Here is a 23,855-nt window from a genome sequence, read left to right on the forward strand (position 1 = left end):
GTATTTGGCATACATCAGTGTGAGTTGAAGGTGTACAGCATAATGTTCTGACTTAAACATACGTTGACATAATTACTGTAATAACTTAGTCAGCATCCATTATCTCATATAGATAACTCAGAAAGCAAAAAACAAAAATTTTATCTCCATTATTCTTTAAAATGCTTGCTCTCACACTTGTTAGAATTACTTTTAAATATCTTTCACAGAAACTTGTTTATGAAATTACACAGAATTATATAATAACTAAACACAATGTAATTTCAAGTTGACGATGTTTGTTATGAGGGTAATTAGAAAGTCTCACTTAATTTTCAAATTGTAATATATTTTAGCTTTTTGTTTTTCAATTCTGAACGTTCTGTCAAGTATAAATAACAGAGCCTGTAAAATACATAGTCTTCAGAAGATACTTGGGATTTATTTCTATCTCAAGAATAATTAAGTTGCAATATTTCTAAGGGCATTTAGCAGGGAGGTATAATCTCTTTAATATGGACCCTAAAGAATGTGACAATAGATTATCAAATACACAATAACTTCATTTCAACCTTCAGTATTTTTATGACAATAACTGTCAGCTAACGTTTACTATGAAGTATATTTTATCACATCACATGTGAAACATTTCATCCATAGAGATGTGGGAACCCATGGAAACATGACAACATTTACATAAGGAAATTAGCACATTTAAAATATTTTCCAGTTAAAGCACAATTTCCTAGTGTAGCATACATGTGAATATAAGAAAATATACCACATTTTTAAAAAGACGCAGTGACTTGGATAAACTCAGAGAACTTTGTTAGGTATGTTACTCTGTTATTATACAATATTTCTAACTAGCCATGTTGGTAAGATTTTATGAATCCAATGTCTTGTATCTTCTCATATCTAGAAAAGATCTAAAATCACTAATGGAGACATCTGCTCCTTGTGACTACTAGAAACTTTCTAGTCAACAGCAGCAACCTTCTGCCAAAACATGTGCTTCATTGTACGTATGCCCCTTCACCAAAACCATACGTAGACTGACCTCTCTCCCCACCTCTTCCCAGCAGTTCCTCAGAGCTATCTAGGAGGCTGTCTCCCGGGTGTAGTCCTCAGTATGCCCCAGATGAAACAGAACTCACAGCTGTCAGTTCTACTTGTTTTTTTTTTTCAGTCAACACCCCCATCCTCACTTGGTGAAAGGGTCCTAAGTTTCTGCAGAACAACTCAAAGATATGCTTCAGATTGTTACCTATATCCCTTCAGGAGGGCCTAGGAGTCCTTTGACTCTATTCTTCTGATCCTTAACTATTGAGCCTGCTCTTTGGAACTCAGGAGAGGCCTAGAAGACCAAAGCCTTCTTTCTACACACAAGAAATGGAACACAGAGGGGATTTTGGACTCAGGAAGGTCCCACAGTCTGATTTTCCCATCAGGTAAATCCAGGTGCATACCATGGGTATTCTTTTGGCACAATTAAGAAAATGAAGAACTACATTCCTGTATTGCATATTCATGAATGGGGAGCAGGTTTTAAGGAGCACTTAAAAAAGAAAAGTCCCAGGGCAGAGTTGTTTGCCCCCAGGACAGCAAATCAAGACTTAATTGCAGTCACACCCCTCCCAGGAATGTGACCTTAAAGCAATCACTCTGGAACTCCCTGAACAACACTACAGAGGTCATGGACTGGACAAGACCTATGCCCTCTGGCCCTCAGCAAAAGGTAACCTTGCCAAAAAGAATTTTTTTCTTTTGGTATTAACTTTCTTATCCTGCCTAGTTTCTACCTATAAAAGCATTTTATGTTGTACAGCTCCTTTGAACACCTCTTTATTTAGTGGATACAGCCCGATTCAGCCCCTTCCATGATTCAAGAAAGCCAATCAGATCTTTAAATTTACTAGTTTTTTGGGCTTGGGGTTTTTGTTTGTTTGTTTGTGGGGGGTGTACTTTGACAGAAGACAGAGTCTGAAATGCACTTCTATGGTACTTTCATTAAAGCCACATAAATATTCCGGAGTTGGAGATAAAAACTCAAGGACAGATTATGAGTATTTAATCTCCAAATTGTATGGTTTCTGATTCCATCATGGAAAGAAATAGTTACAGATTATTTCAATCCTGAGAGCCTAAAAGTGCACTGTTAACTTCCGTTATAAAGGACCCAGACAGAATAAAACTGTGTTGGTGGAAGTACATAATTCATCCATCGTTATGAAAAATAATTCAATTTTATTAATTAAAACAAGAGACTTAAGATACATTCGGAATGAAACCGTAGCAAAATGTCATGGCAGCAGTTAAATGCGAATCCTACAGATAAACACACAATTCTGGTACTTTTCACTACGTTTTCCTCTCATGGTAACTGCTCTCCCCTCAATTTCCAAGAATAAGACTAATTTTTCATTAAATACAGTTATCTACAACCTCCTCTCCCATGCAATGCAGAAAGTGACCAACTTTTCCAGTGCACTATTCCTACCACATATTCAGTCCCGAGGAACCTATCACTTTCCTCCAAGGAAAAGACCAGTCATTTAATGTCCTTGCTGCTCCGATCACAGTAAGCTGATAGAGCATCCTGTCCTATAACCCACTGTGATCCACCTACAGACAAGCAAACTGTACATAATAGGTATGATGAGTCATTTCAGTTTTACAGCTTCCTTGCCCCTCCCAGTTGCTAATTCACACACTACTGAACTGGATAATTCATAGAGTCCTTATTTTTATAGGGAACATGGATGCGAGTGAACCACACCTAATGAAGTTGGCCCCCCTCATCTTACCAAGTCCTTCCCTGGGATCATGATGAAAGGCCTGTACTGAAGATCAACCGACCTCAAACTTCAGGGTGAAAAGCATTAATAGTACTGTAGCCTTTTCAAGAAAAGTCAAACAATTGCCATATACACACCATGTCATCAGTTTGAACATGTTGTGACGTGCAATGATTCTGCAGTATATCTCAGATTAATCCTGCAAAACCAAAGGCTTATTTCTTCCTAGTATGGATCCTCTGGTACGTAGTCTATTGTAAGAACTGCTCAAAAAACTTACCTAACTCATTACACTTGTAAGGACTCTCCCCAGTGAACCCTGAGGATGCGCTGTCAATTTGTTTCCATGTTCCATATATTCCTATAGTTTCTGACCTGTATGAATTCTCTCATTGACACTAAACATGTGGCTACTGGATGGAAATTTTTACAACACTCACTGCCCCTGAAACGTTACTCCACAAAATAAATCCTCGTTTCAGAGCCTTGATCTTCAGATACCAGCCTTAGCACACATAGGGCTTTGTGTGGTTTCTCTCAAACGTGTATATTGAGGCATCTAGTGTATTGTGAGGCCAGAACAAAGCCTCTAGTCATGCATTTTTATAGTTTCTCTTCAATGGACTCTCTGCTGTTGCTTAAAACTTAAACTCAAGGACAGGTTTTGCTATTCTCACTGCACTGGGGAAGTTATCACTGCGTATGTTCCCATCCTGTGATCTCTGGGTAAAACCTTTGCCACACACTGCATTTCTATGGTTTCTCTCCAAGACAAATACCCCAGGATCCAGTGACCAGTAAGCAGCAATGTGGAACATCGCCGTATTCAGCCCACGTGCCATGTTCTGTCCAGCATGCACTAAGCGATGACTGGCGAGAAGTGAGCCCCATGTGACGGCTTTTCCCATTCACGGCCTCTGTGAGGGAATCTCCAGAATGAATGCTTTGGTGAATGAATTCCTTGTCTAAAGGCCTGGTCATACTACGTACATTTATCACATTTCTCTACAGTGGTACCTTCCCAATGAAGCCAAAGATGTGGACTCTTGCTAAATCCCTTGCTTAAAAGTCACTCAGCAATACGGATTACCTGATGACAGGTGAGGCTTCAAAGTACAGTGAAAGATTTGCCCCACCCATTATATTTGATAAGTTTTCCCTCTGCTATGAATTCTTTGGTGGATCTTTTTTTTTTAATTGAAGCATAGTTGATTTGTAATGTTGTTTGTGGACCCTGAGATATGAATTTTGACAGAAGACACTGAGACATACATTTCTATGACCAGTTTGGATTACCTGGTGTTAAGTAACAGTTTGCCTCGCTCATAATAGCACGGTTTCTCCCCATGAGAAATCTCCCAGGAATTTAAACAGTGAATTTTGGATGAAGACCTTCCCAGGTGTATCACAACATTAATATGGCTTCTTTTTTGCATCTATTCCCTGATGTGTAGTGAGGGTTGAGATCTGAGTAAATGCTTTTCAATACTCTTTCCTTTTTGAAAGGCTTCTCCTCACTATGAATTCTGATGACTTGCAAGGGTTGCTTTTTGACTAAAGGTCCTGCCACCCTCAATACATTTGTAAGATTTTTCTCTAGTATGAATTCTCTGATTGAATTGCAAGGTATGCATTTCAACTACAGACTTTGCCACATATATCACATTTATGTAATTTCTCTCCTCTAAAGATTCCTGAGGTTTGAGCTGTGATGAAAGATTTCTCTCCAGTATGAATTCTTTGATGAATTGCAGAGACCAAATTTCTAGCAAAGACATTGTCACATATATCATATATGTAACTTCTCTCCTGTATGGATTACCTGAGGTTGAGAGGGGGTTGAGTTCTCATAAAAGCCTAGGTCACAGAAGATACATTTTTAACACCTTGATCGCCCAGTGTGGATGGGGAGCCTCTGAAGACAATGGCCACCCAGGTTTGGGTGGCGTGGCAATCAAGTCGTTAAGGTCTCTCTCCAGGATGAATTCTCTGATGAACTGCAAAGTTTGAACCTCGAAGGAATACTTTCCCACATACATCGCACTTATACACTTTTGTTCTTGTATGGATCGGTTGATGTTTTGTGAGATGTGAGGCCTGATGAAAGGTTTTGCCACATTCATTACATTTGTAAGGTCTCTCTCCTGTATGAATTCTCTCATGACTTGCCAGGTTTCCTTTATGACTAAATACCTTCCCACACTCACTACATTGGTAAGGTTTCTCTCCAGTATGAACTCTCCAATGACTTGCCAGGGTTGTTTTATGAGTAAAGACCTTGCCACACTCATTACATTTGTAAGGTCTCTCTCCACTGTGAATTTTCTGATGACTTGCCAGGTTTCCTTTATGACTAAAGACCTTGCCACACTCATTACATTTGTATGGTTTCTCTCCAGTATGAAGTCTCTGATGACTTGCAAGGTTTCCTTTATGACTAAAATCCTTGCCACACTCAATACATTTGTAAGGCTTCTCTCCAGTATGAACGCTCTGATGACCTACAAGGGTTGCTTTCTGATTAAAGACCTTGCCACATTCATTGCATTTGTAAGGTTTCTCTCCAGTATGAATTCTCTGATGTCTTATAAGTTTTGAATTCTGACTAAAGACCTTCCCACATATATCACACATACATAATTTCTCTCCTGGATGGATTAATGGATGTCTACGAAGTTTTGAACTACATTGAAAGGTTTGGCCGCGCTCGTCAGACAGGTAAGGTCTTTCCCTGTGGGCCCTCGGGCCTTGTGTCAGTATCAAAGGATGCATTAAACCACTCCCATAGGTGTTAGAAATAATGGTCTGGACACTAGGACAAATTTCTTCAAGTGGTAAAAAGAAGACACTACTACTGATTCTCTGGTCAGCTTGAACAAATTCATCGATGTTCTCCTCACCATTAAAAATACGCAGTTCATCCCAAAAGCTTAACGCAAGCGTATTTTCAAGAGGCTCGATTCCTGCAACACTTGTACCAGGCTGGTGTCTCTCATCAGTGAGACTTTCATTACGGGTTACAGGCATTCCTTTGTCATTTCTTAACTCATCTCTCTGCTGTGACTCAAAGTCAGGTATATTTTCCTGGATGACCCTGAGGTAAAAATGTTTCATTTCAATCCTTTGATGTCTTCCCAACAACACTGTTTGGAACAGTTCTCCTCTATTGGAGTTTGATTTTAGCTGTAATTTCTTGATCAGATGTATATGAGAGATATCTACAAGATATAAAGAACCGTAAGTATCCTAGACATTACAATTCATAACAAAGTGTTTCATGTTAAATACACGACAGTGCACTAAAACCAGTATTTATACCAAACAGAGTGACGGAACTACCTACCGTTATAAAAATTTTAGGAACAGAAAAGGAGTAAGAATCTTTACTAAAGAAAGTGATCAGAGGAAATTCTAATAATTTCAGGGCACCCTAGCTTCAAATAACCTATGACAAAAACACTCAAACAAATTTCCATTAGCTCTCAAAGTGTATTTTTCCATCATAACCCCAAGCACATACCAGTGTAGACATACTGCTGGCTCATAACTGATGAAGATTATTATACTATTTATATTTTGTATACTTATTATGAATAAATGCTAAAGAACAGGCAATATATTGTAATAGTAAATAATCCAAAACTAGCATATCTCATGAATAATCTGAATGAGTAGCATTTTAGAACTGGGAAACAAATAAAGCATAGAGAAAATTATGAATCTGACAAAACAATCTTTTAAAACCTAAAATATTTTTCTAAATACTTCGTATAAAACAATGTCCATGAAGAAGTCTATAACATTCTGAAAAACCATCATCTGCAAGTCAAATCAAATATTAATAAATAAAATATTCTGCAGTTATGATAACAGCAAATAAGTAGAGTAATTCCCTACCTATGCAGTGCCCTGAAATATCCAGTTCATTGGCTCCAAAATGTATGTAAAAAAGAGTGAGCAATCTGTAAATTTATTAATACAGTCAGAAACAATGTTGTTGAGATCAAATTGGAATAGCAAAGCATTCAAGTTATAATGCAAACAAAGGGATGTCATAATAAACATGATAGAATATTAATATATCTTTTAACACAGCAGTAACTTTTGACTCTACTATAAAAATGCACCATCCTTTTTTTTTTTTCCATCTTTTTTGGGGTTGAGGTAATTAAGATATTCTTTTTTTTAAATGGAGGTACTGGGGATTAAACCCAGCACCTCAGGCATGGCAGGCATGCACTCTACCACTGAGCTATACCTTTGCCCCCAAAAATGCACTGTTCCAAGCCATCTAACAGTACTAACTTTTTTTAAAGGCATTAGGAAAATTATCACAATTTTTCAAGTAAGGGAAGCAGATTCACAGGTTTACGTACAAAACCCCAATGGACACAGAAATTAGTGACTGAACCAAGATGGGACCCTGGACCAGCAGATGGAGAAAACATACTGTGAAGCATGACCGTCCACCCAAGCAGTATAGATTACATAGTATGACAACAAACATCAGGAGTTTAGGAAGAAACCTTCAAGGGAGATGCAAGAACTTGAGCTGTGTAACTAATACAGTTATTCAGCCGTCCGTCCTGAAAATGGTCTCTGAGTCATCGTGGCTACACATAATGATTTGGGTCGTGTCCTGAGAAAGGTGCTCAATAGATGAATACGGGTCATTTTATAGTGTGAGTCATGTGAAAGGTGGAGGGATGGGTGAAGGAAGGCTGTGGAAACTGGGAAGTTCAAGAGAACAACTCACATGTGCTAACAACTAATAGTGTTTCCAACCACATCCAGGTGCTGTGTGAGGAAAGGTCAGGACGGAGAGAGGGTCCGAGTGGAGCACGGGGCACATGTACACGTGGGAGCACAGCCTGGGACTGCGCATCTGTGTGCCTGTAACACCTGCACCTAACGTACTGACCTTGAGAGAAAAGAAGAACTGGTTTAGCAAGTAGCATGATACTGGCCCTTTTTTAACTATGAGAATTATATTATGGGTATGCGAGAGAAATGAAAAAGATTCAAATGTTGTAGAGAGACAGTAGCTTTATATTTGTTACACTATTTGATATGTAATGTGTCCAACTAAATATGCCAAAAGTTCCATTTCTATACATATGTTCAATGAACACATATATAACATTCCCAGAAACTGTGAAATAATCATCTTAGCACAAACCAGAAGGAGAAACCAGAAAAAGGTCATCAAAAGGAGATGGATGCATTTACACACACACACAGATCACAGCTATGGTATCAACATTACTGGAAAGCAGGGAGACCACGATTTCAGAATGAAGATCCTGGCTGGGTGACCAGAGTTTTATGGGGAATCGAGGCTGGCAGGAAGTTTTTGCCAAAGTCTGAGCCTTTTAAAGTTGTGATTACATTAGTTAAAAATGTGAACCAGGGGTTTGGGGGTATAGCTTAGTGGTAGAGCATGTGCTTAGCAAGCCCAAGGTCCCGGGTTTAATTCCCAAGACCTCCATTAAAAGAAAAAAAAATGTGAATGGAAAAAATGTTACTAATTAAAATATTAATTACATAACACAGTTAAAAAAAGAAATGTGTTGACTGATATATAAAATGTTTATGGTTAACATTCCTTGTTATTAAACTGACAGGATTTCTTTAGCTGGCCTCTCTACTAAAAACCATATCGTAACATTTGCTGACACAAATCTACAAGGAAAAACAAAATCATACAGAGTGATGTGAGCAGGATGGCAGAACAGTAAACCACAGACACTCATAAACCACGAGGAACCCAACTAAAAACAATGAATGGTGGGGGCAGGGGGTGTGGAGGTGTGAGTATAACTCAGTGGTAGGGCACATGCTTAGCATGCAGGAGGTCCTGGGTTCAATCCCCAGTACCTCCATTAAGAAAACAAACAAACAAATAACAACAATAAATAAACAAAAAAGCTTCTGAAAACACTAAACCAAACAATGCAGGAAAGTTCAGGACAACTTGCTGCCTCTGGCTACCTGGCTCCCTCTTAAATGCACTGAGACTGAACTGAGGGGAAGCCTCCCAATTTCGCAGAGATGCCCTCAGGAGGAAACGCAAATCAGAACCACAGTGAGATGTTACCCTGTGCCTGTGAGAATAACTGTCATCAAAAAGACCAGAGAGGACAAATGTTGTTGAAAATGGGGAAGAAACAGAAATCTAGCACCTGTTTTGGGGAATGTAAATTGGTGCAGTCACTAAGGAAAACAGTATAAGGTCCCTCAAAACATCTTTTTTTAAAAATCATATAATGAGGAAGAGGGGGACAATTAGGAATTTGGAATTAATAGATACAGGCTAGTATAAAAAATTGATAAACAACAAGGACCTACGGCATAGCACAGGGAACTATATTCAGTATCTTACAATAACTTATAATGGAAAGGAACCTGAAAAAAACACATATATACATATATATGTGTAGCTGAGTCACTTTGCTTTGCACCTGAAACTAATACAACATTGCAAACCAACTATACTTCAATAAGAGAAACTAAAAAAATATATAATGTGCATTTTCTGTATGAAATCACTGCCATTAAAAGACATGTGCACTCCCACATTCATTACAGCAGTATTTAAAATAGCCAAAGCATGATAAAAACTAAGTGTCCAAAGGATAAATGTACAAAAAAATCTGATAGATATACATAATGTATATTATTTTGTCATGAAAAAGGAGGTAATTCAGCTATCTGTATCAACATGGCTAAACACTGAAAATGTTTACTCAGTAAATTAAGTCAGAGAGAAAGACTCATACTTAATGATCTCATTTATGTGGGAAGCACATTATTTAAAGAAAAAAATAAAAAACAGCCAAACTAATAAAAACAGAGTAGATGTTGGGGGCTGGTAGAATGGGAAGATATTAGTCAAAAGAGGAAAATTTTAATATGTAAGTGGAAAATGTTCTAGAAATCAAATGTGCAGTATACTGATTATACTTATCAATACTGTTGTATATAACTGAAATTTGGTAAGACAAAAGACCTTAAACATTCTCACCACACAAAAAATACTGTAATTAAATGAATGGAAGAATGTATTAAAAAACCTATTGAGAAAATCATTTTACAATATAAATGTATACCAAACTGTCACACTGTACCCTTTAAAGTCACCACATGTGATATGTTAATTAAATATCAAAAAAGTAGGGACAGAGAAAACAAATACACGAAAGCAGTCCTGGTCTACCATGTGTATTAAAAAATTTCAAAAGCAAAAAACAAACAAAAGAAAAAGATCTTACAAGAACAACATACGCCTAAGTTATCAAAAGGTAGGAAAAAAAGATAAGAGGTAAATGAAATTCAGAATAAAACCTACAGAAAATCACAAAACTACAAGTTGGTTCTTTGATACACCCTGTCTACATGACTAGCTGAAAAAGAAAGAAGACTCAAATTACTAAAATCAGAAATAAAAGGGGATATTACAACAGATTTCAGGAAAAACAATTAGAAGAAAATACTAGCACAATTCTATGCCTAAATACTGGAAAACCTGGAAGAAATGGATAAAATCTTAAAAGAAACACAACCTACCAAGGCAGAATCATGATAAAGTTAAAAATATAAACAAATCTATAAATTGTGAAGAGGCTGAATTACTAATCAAAAAGCACTGAAAAAAAGAAGGCCAGATAGCTTCATTGCAGAATTCTACCCAACATTTAAGAACAATTAAGAGCAGTAACCTTCCTTAAATTCTTTCTGCAAAAATTGAAAAAAAAAAAGGGAACAGTTCCAAACTCCCTCTCTCTGGTCAGAATTACTCTAATACCAAAGCCAGACAAAGACACTACAAGAAACCAGAAACTAAAATCTCTAATGACTAATGATGCAAAAATCACCAACAAAATTATAGTAAAATGGAATCAACAGCACATTAAAAGGATTCTATACCATGACAAACGGGGATATATTTTTGAAATATAAGGATGGTTCAACATATGAAAATCTTTCAATGTAATACAGCACGTTAACAGAATGAAAAAAAAAAAATTAACATCTTAATTCATATAGAAAAAGCAGTTGACAAATGTCAACAGCCTTCCATGATAAAAAGACTCAAAAAAACTAGGAACAAATAAAAAATACCTCAACATTAGACGTTTATTAACAGCAAATGGCTAAATCACACTCAACAATGAATAATTTAAAGCTTTTCCTCTAAGATCAAGAATAAGACAAAAATACCTGCTCTCACTCTTATTTATTAATAAAAATATATTAATAAAAATATTAAAAATAAATATATTACTAGAAGTCCCAGCAAGAACACACAGGCAGAAAGAGAAAAGATATCTAAGCAGAAAAAGTAAAATTATCAAAAAAATTAGAAGAAAATACAAACACAATTCTATGTTCAAACTGTTGACAAATAACATGATCTAACATGTAGAAAACTCTGAAGATTCTCCAAAAACCTGCTAAAAATAATAAACTCAGAAAAATCACACGATATAAAATTGACAGGCAAAAATCAATTGTGTTTCTATATATGGAAGAAGATCAAGAAGAAAATTCAGAAAACAATTCCATTTACAACACCATAAAAAAAATACTTGTCATAACCTTACACAAGACAGGAACGTTTTGTACACTATAAACTAAAAACAAGCTGAAAAACATTAGAAAAAACACAAATGAATGCAAGGATGTCCCAAGCTCATGGGGTTGGAAGTCAATGCTGTCAGAATGTCAGTACTACCCAAAGCCATCAACAGATGCAACACAATCCCTAGGAAAATCCCAATAGCATTTCTTTCTTTCTTTTTTTAAACGTATTTTTATTGAAGCATAGTCAGTTTACAATGTTGTGGCAAGGTCTGGGGTCTGCACAATGCTTCAGTCATATAGGAACATACATATCTTCGTTTTCATATTCTTTCTCACCATACCCAACAGCATTTCCTGAATAGAAAAATCCATCCTCAGATTCAATCATATGCAATCTCAAAATAACCTCAATAACAAACATGATAATGAAAATAAATTTTAAAAAGAAAATGATAATGTTGGAGGTTTCACAATTATTTCAAAATTATTCCAAAGGTAAACTACTCCAAGTAGTGTGGTACTGGCACGAAGAGAGACAGAGAGACCAGTGGAACAGAGCAGAGAGGTCAGAAATAAAACTGCATCTATGGTCAAATGATGTTCCACAAGGGGGTCAGGACTCCTCAACGGGGGACAAATAATGGTTCATCATTGAAGGTACCACTCCATTTCATAAGCTCTCTCATTAAGATGCTCTGAAATTAGGCAGAATGAACAACGGCACACACAGTGACCGAAAACATGGCATCAACAAGTTTACTCAACAGCAACAATGTATATGTATACGTGTAACACAAATACCACGATGTGAACGAGTTAACCAGAGGAGAAATTCCTACACCGTTTACTGAGGCTGAAAGGGGAGGGGCAGCTCTGTATGGGAAAATACTGTCACAGTGCCCTTGAGACATGCATCTGTGACATTCCTAAAGGAAAAGACAAAAAACAACAACTGAAACACATCAGCCAGGCTCTCGAGATCCTTTCTATCTCGTATCTTAAGAACATGCCAACTACTCTAAGTAGCTTCAAGTGGTGGTTTTGTACGTGCCAGAAAAATATGAGGGAAAGTACTCTCCATCAACACTTTTCTGTTACCCAGTAACCCTACTCCACAGAAAGTCCACCAGAAGTTGTCCATTAAATATGGGTGGATTATCACAGCAAGGAAACTGGAAAAACTGCGGCCCTAGGACGGTGTATGTCAAAAGCAAGTTTCAGAAGGAAAATCATGCAAACTGAGGAGAATATGAAAGTAAGAAGAGCGTACATTCCCAGACTAGGTAGAGCAGCACCTGAGTGAAAACAACACAACACACGTGGGTCAGATACTGCAGGACCTTCAGAGGGAACCACGCACTCCACCCACAGATGCCAAACTAAAAGCCTGAAAGAGGCACGTATTCAGCCCACAAGGGACTGGGCATGAAAAAGAGGATGTGTCCACTGTCCCCAAAGTTTTCCTACACAACAATTACTGAAGATCCAGTCCGCCTGGCTGTCCCGCACATCCCTGAAATGCGTGGCAAAAGCAGGGAGTAGAATGTCCGAGGGGACTTGGCCTGAGACAGCTCCAGGCAGGTTGTAAGGTACCAGATGGAATCAAAGAGCAGCCAGTGTTTTCCCATCTTTTCATTAGGTCTTCTAAACACAGCAAATGAGGATGGAACTGGGAAAGGCCCAAAAACTGGAGTCAGGTGGCATCAGCTCTGATGTACATGGACTGAGAACTGAGCATCCAACGGAATCACGCCCTGAAGGAGAGACTGAGGGACAAGGGAGCCTGACAAACCAGCCCTCAAAGTCAAGTAACAGCGAACTCACAGGACCCAGACGGCAGAGGGCAGATCATGGTAACGACTGCCTTTGTCTCTGGAGGAGCTGCAGCACCCACGGAGGGGGAAAGATCACATTTTACAAGTTAAAAGACAGAGTGACAAGTTACGGAGAAGCAAAACTTCCTCTCGGAGGTCAGAGTAACAAATACATTTCTGTAACCCCACAACTCTCCGACGAGGGGACAGTCTCCCAAACACTACTAATGCCGAGGCGTTCCCTCAGCCCTCCTGAGATCCGACCTGTGCTCACATCGAGGTACATCCCCAAACTCTCTCATGTCGCTCTCCACAGCCCAGGGCTCTTTCATTTGCTAAGAAGTGGATAAAATATTCAGATGCGAAACAGAAATTCCTCCACATAAGAAAAAGAAACCTGATTTACTGTGACATTTCCAGAATCCTAGTTCTTTGTTCGGAGGATTGAGGACATTACCCATGGATCTAGAAAAACATTTCAAAAATTCATTTGCTGTTTGCCTCTTTCTTAATATACAGTGACAGTATGATATGCAGAAATACAACTCCCTTCCAAGAACTTCCAAATCAAGAGCACATGTAGAAAGAGGACACTAATGAACTCATCTACAAAAGAAACAGACTTGCAGATACAGTAAACAATCTTATGGTTAACAGGAAAACGGGGTGGAAAGGGATAAATTCAGGAGTTTGAGATTTGCAAATGTTAACCACTACTAAAAATAGATTAAAAAAAAAACAAATTTCTTCAGTATAGCACAGGGAACTATATTCAGTATCTTGTAATAACCTTTAATGAAAGAGAATATGAAAATAAATATATGTATATATATGCATGACTGGGACATCGTGCTGTACACCTGAGATTGACACATTGTAACTGACTATTTCAATTAAAAAAAAAAGCACATGGGTAGAAAATAGGGAAGTGGGTACAATAAAAAGTCTGCCACTGAGCTTTATAAACACAGAAGCTTCAGAACAAGCCCTGATGGGGCTGTTCTAAGTGGGCAGATTCTGAGGAAAAGGTACATTTAAACACCTGATGCTGCATCAGGAAGCTTCACATCTGAGTCACCAGGGATCGCAGATCAGTCAAGCTAAACAGGGGCTCCCAGGAGGCATACTAGGGAAAATGCGAAACACCCAAGGATAGCTCCCAGCTTCTGTGGGGAAGTGATCCTCACCCACAAAGATCAGGTTCCTGTAGGTCTCCAACATCACGTCCCTGTACAAGGCCCTCTGGGCAGGGACCAGGCACTCCCACTCCTCCTGGGAGAACTCTATGGCCACATCCTCGAAGGTCAACTGTCCCTGAAATGAAACCACATTTCACCAAAAGGCCATGAGAAGAGCTCTTATGTTCACACAAAGTGAGAAGAGGAGAGGGGGGTAAGGATCAAATCAGCTGAGGTAAGTGCTCTGACAGATCCGTGGAAAGGTATTTGGAGCAAATTAAGGGTCTATAATTTCTTACGCCTTTTCATAAGATTATGATATCCTCCAATCAATGTGGATTTTTCATTTCTGTGCACAATACATGAAATGTACACAAATAAAGTTGAACAATGTGCTGTCTATGCAGAAGTGTTACACATCACGTTTTACACACAGAGTGATATTCAGTATCAAGATGAACCATAGTATGAATGCTGCCTTCAGAGATGACAAAGTCTACACTGGCTTTAGAGAAAAGTCAAAATCTTAAATTATGATCATGATAACAACAACAGTGACTAAAGGTGTTTGAATTCTTTTTTTTAATTTATTTATTTTTACGTATTTATTTTTAAATTTTATGGGGGGGAGGTAATTAGGTTGATTTATTTAATTTAATGGAGGTACTGGGAATTGAACAAGGACCTCATGCATGCTAAGCACATGCTCTACCACTGAGTTATACCCTCCCTCAGAATTCTTCTTAAATATTAAGCACCACTGTAAATGCTTCATAAGCAAGAACTTGTTATCAACATTGTAGCTCATTGGAGGGAGATCTGTTCCCATCTCACAGAAAAGTGTCAGAGACATTCTCAGAAACTCAACTCAGATCAAACTACGAAATGATACAGTAAGCACATGAACTAAGGTGGTTCAGCTCTTTAGTTGAAGATAAAGAAGCAAGAAGTTAAGTAATAGAAAGAGTATTAAAAGTACATGGACAGAGGGTTCCCTGAGAAAACCTGGAAGAAGTTTAAGGTGAACAACATGGAAGGAGATAAAAGTTCACTACAGACCTGGGTACACACACACATTCACATAAAATGTTAGTAACCTTACTACTATTTAAACCATTAACAGGATAATGGAGAAAAAATTCAAGGGCAAGAATATACTGAAGATATAATATCTATTGCAATATGATAAAATACATAGTTGTGAATTTATGATGTCTGTTATCAAAACCACAGACTTGCACATCCATGAACTAATGGACACACATGTAAACACACAGTTAACTGAAATGAGAGGGGTTCTCTTAGGACATATTTTTGGACAAATTTTTCCATCGTTTTTATTTGCATAAATTTCAGCATTATTAGGACAATGGAAAAATATCAACTGTACTAAATGGTACTAATGTGAAAAACACAGGATTCTTTTAACTCCAATCTCTAGAGTATCCCTATAGTCAAAAATATAAATACAATCTTACCCACTAAAATTTACATAGATAGGTTTTAACAAATTAAAACAGTTTCTGTATTCCACTCATAAAACAGTGATTCAAATTAGAAAAGTTATTACTCTTATACATTAATTTAACAGATTAAGAAAAAAATTATCTCAGTAGTAAAGTTAACAACTACTTGGAAAATTGAAAATCAGGACAAAAAAATGTGGAAAAAAATATATTGTCATTAAGCAACAACACATCACCAAAGTCATGATCAGAAGGAAACACTCAACCCATGCCCTCTGAAATTACAGTGGAGGGAAGGGGGCTGGCCAGGGCCCCTGCCTTTCACCACCATACAGGGTGCCTGATCGGGGAGCACGAGAGGAAGTAGCAGGAGGAGACACAGAGGGCGAGAGACACAGAGAGAGCGAGTCAGAGGGTTGGAACTCTCAACGTTCACAAATCTAAGGAGATGGAAAGGAGAAAAGTAAAAGGATGGAAAAGATAGTCCATCTTCAACAGAATCAGGATAACTATATTATATCAGACAAAATAAAGCAAAAACTTACACAAGGGACAAAAACCATTATATTTTGATAAAAGATTCAAATCACCAAGAAGATACAACAGTTATAAGTACGTATACATCTAACATTAGAGCTCCCTCCAAAATGAAGCAAACGTTGACAGAAACAAAAAGAGAAATAGACAGTAACACAATATTAACGAGAGTCCAATTCCCTAATTTTACCTACACACAAAAATAAATAAAAAGGTTAATAAGGAAACAGACAACTTGTACACCACCACAGGACACCTGCACCTAACACATATATATACAGAACACTCCACCCAACAGCAGAAAACACGTGTTTCTCAAGCAAACGTGAAACATTCCCCATGACAGACCACATCGTAGGCCACAAAACAAACCGGAATAAATACTAAGAGACTCAGATCGTAAAAAGTATCTTCTCCAACTACAATGAAATGAAACCAGCAGGAAAAAGCAGAGGGAAAACAGGAAAATCTCCAAAACTTGGAAATCACACAGTTCATTCTTAAAGAAGCTCAAACAAGAAACTACCAGGAAACTGTAAAAATGTATGAATGAAAATAAAAACACAAAATATCATGGGGGTGCGTATATAGCTCAGTGGTAGAGTGCCTGCTTACCGTGCACAAGGTCCTGGGTTCAATCCCATGTACCTCCTTTAAGAATAAACAAACAAACAAACAAACAAACCTAATTACTTTCCCCCCTCCCCCTCTAAAAAAACAACGTATCAAAATGTATGAGATGCAGTCAACATTGTACTAAGAAAGTCTACATTGCTAAATGTTTACAATAAAAAAAGGGAAAGGTGCACACTCTACACTACTGTTCAAGGGAGTACTGAAAGTCCCAGAGACACTAGACAAAAAAAAGAAAATTACCCAAATTGAAAAAGCAAAATTCTCTTTTTTGTAGGAGACAGGGTTTTATATGTACAAAGCAAAATGATTCCCTGAGAAAACTAATACTTTAAAGAAAAAAACTTTAGAAAAGTTGCAGCATAAAAAAATCATTAGGCAAAAACCAGTTGCATATCTATACACACTGAACAATGTCAAAAGAAAATAGGAAAAGATCCTATATAGTACAGCACCAAAAGGGATAGAATACTTAGGAAAGGAAGAGCCAAGGACAGGGGGAAGGTATAGCTGAGTCGTAGAGCGTGTGCTTAGCATGCACGAGGTCCTGGGTTCAATCCCCAGTACCTCCGTTAAAATAAATGAATAAATAAGCCTAATTACCACCCCCCCAAAAAACAAACACATACATACATACATACATAATTAAATAGAAAGAAACTGCCAGTTAAAAAAAAAAAAGTAAAAAAATTTTAAAAGTGTACACTGAAAATTATTAAACATGCCTAAAAGAAACACAAAGATATACAAATAAAAAGACACTCTGAACTAATGCTTTGGAAGACTTACTATTCTAAAAATGACCAAACTACCCAAAGTGTTCTGTATATTCAAAGCAATTCTTATCAAAATTTCATATGCAATTTTTGCAGTGAGAGAAAAAAATCATGCCAAAATTCACAGGGAATCTCAAGGGACCACAAATAGCCAAAATAACTCTTGAAAAAGAAGATGGAGGCCAGCATTTTTAGATTTCAAGACATACTACTAGAAAAAACCCAGACACCCAGATCAGTGGGGCAGAAGAGAACATAGGAAATCATCCTGTGAATACATGAAAAATGCAGAGGCAAGGGAGCCAAGAGGACACAAAGGGCAAAGGACAGGCTCAGTAACAAAGGGTGCTGAGACACTGGGTGTCTACCAGCAGAAGGATGGAGCTTGAACATCACCTGCACCAAAGCTAAAACCTGTCAAAGGATACAACCCACAGAATGAAAAGACAGCATCACGGAAACGTAACTAATGAAAGTGATTTTTATCCAACTGTTAGGGAATTAGGCTGATTTCATAGTTTAAATTCAATGATGGAATAAAACCCCTTCTATCGCTGATGTCTGTTTCTGAACTTTGCACTCCCTTCCCAATCATTAAGATTTAAAGTCAGTAACTCACTCATTTAGCTTCAGTTCTCTTAGAAAAAGTCAGAACAAACTTCTCTTCATTGGTCTTTTTTCCAGATTTTACCAGGTATTGTGCACATTAATACCTGACTTCCAACTGCATCTTCTTCATCCTCGTTTACAGGGTGCAGACAGTGCACCCAGATAGACCCCTAAACCCTCCCTGCTGCTCCACAGCACTGACTCCGCGTCTCCAATCCACAGGGGTGAAGCCTGCACAGGACGCCGCCCAGGGAGCCTCAGGGAAGTCGGATATTAATTCACAGACTCTGAGCGAAGGCCCCAGGTAAGCGTGAATGCACAGGTGTCAGGCTGGATACTTCAGAGTCAGACAAGATTCTCAAGTCCAAAGAAGGGCATTTCAGGAAGGACAGGCTGAGAATCCAGTGAGATTATGACTTTACCTGAGAAACAGCCATTCCTGACTCCTTTTCTTTCCTTTTCCTTCTTTTTGGAGCTTGTTCCTCAAGCAACGTGAGTCTTCAGAAGTCAGTCTTGAAGGTTGAAAACATGGTATTCAATGCTGAGAATCAACACAGCCCTCCCTGTGCCACAACCACACACACAGGGGAGACCTCGCCACGTGGAACAGACAATCCTCTGCTGCCCACTGTCACAGGAGGGGCTCGGGACAGGAAACTCCACACACAGACCAACAAGGGAGTTTCTCCATGCTTTCTTCAGATCTAGTTCTACTCCTGGTGAGCCCCTCCCCTACACTGCAGCAGTGGGCGCCTCAGCTGGACCCCACTAGCCTTCCAGTCCTAGACCAGGCCTCAGTCAATGCCCATGCAGAGCAGAGCCCCTTCCCCCTCAGCCCAGATTCCAGCCCCTAGGAATGGGGGAAGTTTGAGATCCATCCCCTGCACCCAGAGCTCCCCTGTGGTTTCAGCTCCAGCCACACTTCTAACACTGGAGCAAAATGTTTCTCTCTGCCTAAACCCACTGCCTTCCGTCCTCCTCAGGTACGACCATGAAAAATACCCAATTAAGCCAAGGCATGTAACCCTCGGTCTCAGCAGCTGTGTCCCAGGGAACCTGAGCCAAGACACCACGGCACCTCGACCCTTGCAGTGAACCCCACAAGTACCCACGAACCCCATTCCAGGGGCTCCAGCCTGAACTGAGACATCCTGTGCCCACAGTCCCACATGCCCCTGGAGCCCTCAAGGGACAGGTGCACACACCGCTCACGGGGCTCAGCCTGCCGCCCACACCGGCTGCCAGGTCCCTCCTGCAGACCCCACAGGCTCCCCTCCACTTTCCCCATTTCTCCACCTCTCCTCCACACACGCGTGGGAAACAGGGCAAAAGGGAAAGGACCTCTCAGCAAAGGCATCATGACAGGAACACACACAAGCTGCCACCCAAAGAACAGTGGGCATTCAGTATGACGGTCAGGAAGTCGGCCCTGCTGGGAAAACTTAGCAGCAACTGGGCAAGTGATGGGGTCCAGTTACAAAGGCACTTTGTAGAGGATATCTTAGCTTTTTTGGGGGGGCGCCTCCTTCATGCCGCCTTAGGCTCCGGACGTCTGCCCACCCTCAGCACAGTGAGATCACTATCCCCGACTCTGAGCGGATGCACTGCTGGAAGGCAAAGCTTCCGTCAAGGTGGCAACAGGTCCCTGGATGTGCACAGCCTGGAACACCTGGGGGCTACAGCACAGCAGTGACACAGCACAGTAAACATGGGGACACCTCAGGACACTGCATGAGGACACCAGTTCTGCTGGGATTTTTGGGACACCCTACATCTTTTGAGTCTTCTTTTGAGTAATTACGTAGCACACAGGGTAAGGATCAACTAGGGTTGAAACGTCCAGAACAAATATGGCACCATCTGCATCATCTACCCTGTTCCCCTGGTCTCCCTTGAGGATTATTCAGCCCAACCCAGAGTCCCAGCATCTAATCACCTCCCCAGAGTGAGGTGCTGCGGCCATCCTGGGAGGAAGAGGAACACTGTCAGCCCTTCAATGCGGGGAGAATGGAAAAGGCTCCAAATAATCCATGGAGAAGGGCTCTTCTGATGAAGGTGATTGACACAGAGGTAATAGGACCTGGTGAATGTGACAGAGGTTGTCAGGAGGGGCTGGGGACACAACCCTGAGCCTAGACCTGATGGAGGACAAAGGGCCTGAGCCATGGAGATTTAAAGGGAAAAGAAAAGAACAGGGACTCTGATCTGACACAGAAAAGTTGCTGGTGTCTGGAAAAAGAGAAAAGCTGAATGTGACGGAGGCAGAGTGAACCTTGAGAACAGGGTGAGCTCCCAGGATGAGGTGGAGACACTGGCAGGGCTGGGAGGACGACACAGGGCTGTGGAGCCAGTAAGGAGTCAGGATCTGGTCCTGAGGACAAGTAAGAGCCAGCGTAGGTCTGAATGTCAGAACTGACTATAAAAACTCTCCTCAAATTAGACTTAATGCAGAGGAATACATCTGACTACGGTCGCCTTTACTCTGAGCCTATCTTCTTGTCTCCATTCCAGAATGTCTAGTTTTCTTTTTTCATTCTAGGGGGAATGGGATCCATTTAAAATTCTAAACATAACTGGACACTCTCCAAGAAGAACTGCCACACATACACACACACACACACACACCCAATTTGGCCAATCATTTCAGGGGTCAGGGTTGCTCAGACGGAGACTTTCTGGTCTAGACTCCCATCTCTGTATTACAAGTGGGCTCCCTGAGGCCCAGAGGGGAGCTCTGTCTGAGGAAATGCTGGGTGGAGTGAACAGAACCCAGTGTAACTGAATTCTGAAATGGGATCCTGAAGGGCCAGTGGGCAGAGTCTGTCTTTCTCATCCTTCCAAATTAAAACACCAGGACCATCTTTCATGAGCCTGAGCAAAGGAAATGTCTCTTTCAAGGTCTACTCACACTGGTACCAAGCATTTAATTCTTCTTTTCCAGAAGATCACAGTAAAATTTTAAAAATTAAAAAGAATTGCAAAAATATAGCCACGGGTAAAGAAAATATCGTTGGGGTCAACTCAGAAATGAGCTCTGAGCAAAGTTCTTCATGGTGAACAGATGGGCTCTGTTGGAAGAAGGTTCCAAGTCCATCCAGCCCATCGTCCACCATTTGCAAAGACTGTCAAGAGGGACCTGAGGGAACATCTTCATGTCACCTCACAGTTCACTATTTTCACACAACAAACAAGAGGGGAAAAAACTGATTACACCACCTGGTTAAACTAGGGCTTTGACTGTTAACATAAAAGATTATCGACATCTTTACCAAGTACTCATCAAAATAGCCTAAAATTATTTACCAGTTACCAAAGAACTTTTCCAATATATAAAGAGGGGAGAATCACTAAGGCAACAATAAATATGAATCAATAAAGAGAAAGCATTTGTGAATTATTTTTAACCTAAAAATTCTGGTGTTATAAAGTTTTTAAAATGGAAGATATATCATTTAGAAAAGAATTACATGAAGAGACTACCTAAGGCCACCAAACTTATCTCAGAAGTTAATAATTAATTATCCAGAAGCAGAAATTGAATGTTCTAAGATTTATTCAAAACTACAAAAAGAATTAAATGTAAAGAAAACAAAGAGAAAAAAGTAAATCCACTAAAAACAAAACAAAACCCCTTCAGTGGCTGGGTATAGCTCAGCGGTAGAGTGCTTAGCAAGCACAAAGTCCTGGGTTCAATCCCCAGTACCTCCATTTAAAAAAATTTTAAAAACAAGAACACTTTTAACGTTCCCTTTAAGAGGTATCATGTCAGAGCTGTCATTTTTTCCCCAGTCCTCTCCCCCATGACAGGAAAAGGGAATGGCCTGAACCACAACTAAGTCTAGTCACTGTCCCTCGGCTGAAGAGGGATTACAAATGGAAGTTATCTTATAATGCAGACAATTTCAAAATGCCCAAACCTTATGGAAACCAGTGCAATTCTCATCCTCACCTGTATAATTTAAGCAAACAAATTTCTTAAGAGTCTAAGGCCATAAATCAATAAATCACTAATTATCCACATCCAAACAACTCACCACTCATCTGGATCCAGTTTCCCCCTCTACCTGCACTATTATGTTTCCTTTTCATTCTGTTTACGTCTCCCTATTTCCTTCTCGGTCTCTTTTTGATCCCCTCTACTCTCCTGCTGTGTCTGCCTTCCTCTCTATTTCTTCTCTTACTCCTGTCCCTTCCCACCCTGCAATTGCTTCCCCTTCTGTTCCTCCTTCCGCCTAAGCTTTCTCATTGTCTTAAATACCCTTGAATTTCTGCCTCCTCCCCCACCTCTGCTCTCCCTCCTCCTTCCATTTGCACCTCTTCTATCCCGGTCACCCTCCCCACTCGCTGGCATCCCAGGTGGCTGTGCTCCCTGCCTGCTCTCTCTCTTCGTCTGGTGTTCTACTCATTAGCAGTCCTCTTTTCCTCTCCCAGGGTACCATGCTTTGAATGCTGAGGTTCCAACTCGTTTATCCTCCCCGGCTGCTCTCTGTATGAAGTGCCCCACCTCCTACCGCTGACCCAGGGCCCCTCTCTCTAGGTTGCTCTCCAATCCATGGAGATCCTGTTGCTTTATTCACGTTTCTATTTTATGCACCTGCTCTTTTGAAAGCTACATCTCTTTCGTTGACTGTCTCTTTACAAGTGACTCAGTCACTCTTTCTACGTCGGTTCTCCTTCATTCCTTTCTCATTTGCACTTTTCCTATTTCTCATTCGCTCTTTCCTTTGCTATTTCTGATCCCCCTCATCCACGGATTTACAAGGATGGAGACAAAATAAGATGACCGCCTACCAGAAGAGACCATTTTCCAGCTGGGTTCAACTTGGGACGGAAGAATACTGGGTGTCACAGGGTAGCCAAGTCACCCACCCCCACGCAGGGTGGGGGAAGGGCTGACTACGAAGGGGAGGCCCGCGGAGCAGATGGACAGCCTTGAGGACAGGAGGACAGAGGGGCTGGGAGGGAGGGGGTCTCAGGAGAGGGCCGGGCTCCCTAGAATCCCGGGACCCGGGAGAGGACGCGGCCTCACGGGAGCGGGGCGGCCGGCGCTGCTCTCCAGGGGCCGAGAGGGCGAGGCTGGGGGCGCGAGTCCACCTAGCGGAATAGGACGTTACAAGGGGTGGGAGTGTGATGGCCGAGGTTAGAAAAGGATCAAAGAGGAAAAAGACACGAAAGGTAGTGGCTCCGCGACAGAAGGCAGAAAAGCCAAGGGCAGGGACCAGCCTCCGAGCGGTTTCAAACCCAAAGGAAAGTGATACCCCACCTGAAACGGCGACTCTGGATTTACGTGGGGCGGAGGGCCGGGTGCTGGGGTTTTAGGTCCATAGAGACTCGCACACCCTAGGACGGAGAAAGGGGGACCTCGCAGCACAGATTTACACTAGAAAGGGAGACAGAGTGTTCAGTGTGACCTTCAATCCGCGCTCTCCTCTTCCGGTTCCGGAAGAATCTGGGCGCGCGGAGTTGGGGGCGGGACTTCCGG

At 40.4% G+C, this 23,855-nt stretch overlaps 2 protein-coding genes across 4 annotated transcripts in view; both read right to left on the reverse strand.

Moving 5' to 3' along the window:
- The window catches only part of LOC102507750 (zinc finger protein 525-like), a 68,508-nt gene extending 44,812 nt beyond the window's left edge, over positions 1–23,696 (reverse strand). For 2 of the 3 annotated variants that reach the window (XM_032487804.1, XM_032487810.1), the window contains exon 1: positions 14,362–14,412. The gene's annotated coding sequence lies outside the window, so the exon portion shown is untranslated. Of the gene's footprint in view, positions 1–14,361; positions 14,413–23,636 lie in introns of those variants that run through there. The other variant, XM_032487809.1, reaches the window with a different exon arrangement.
- LOC116666002 (zinc finger protein 347-like) lies at positions 1–23,771 on the reverse strand. The gene is made up of 4 exons (XM_032487795.1): positions 23,637–23,771; positions 18,796–18,885; positions 14,362–14,488; positions 1–5,995 (listed from the first exon to the last, which is right to left on the reverse strand). Exons 2-4 carry the CDS (start codon positions 18,808–18,810, stop codon positions 4,740–4,742), a joined length of 1,398 nt encoding a protein of 465 aa, XP_032343686.1. The 5' UTR covers positions 18,811–18,885; positions 23,637–23,771; the 3' UTR covers positions 1–4,739.
- Positions 23,772–23,855: the final 84 nt, after the last annotated feature.

This window comes from Camelus ferus, chromosome 9, assembly GCF_009834535.1.
Source record: "Camelus ferus isolate YT-003-E chromosome 9, BCGSAC_Cfer_1.0, whole genome shotgun sequence".
In the NCBI taxonomy this organism is placed as follows: Eukaryota; Metazoa; Chordata; class Mammalia; order Artiodactyla; family Camelidae; genus Camelus; species Camelus ferus.

Excerpts from the sequence above, each read along its gene's own strand:
- LOC116666002 (XM_032487795.1), bottom strand. Across the intron at positions 5,996-14,361 it reads CAGGAACCTGATCTTTGTGG|ATATCTCTCATATACATCTG; the intron begins GTGAGGATCACT and ends TATATCTTGTAG.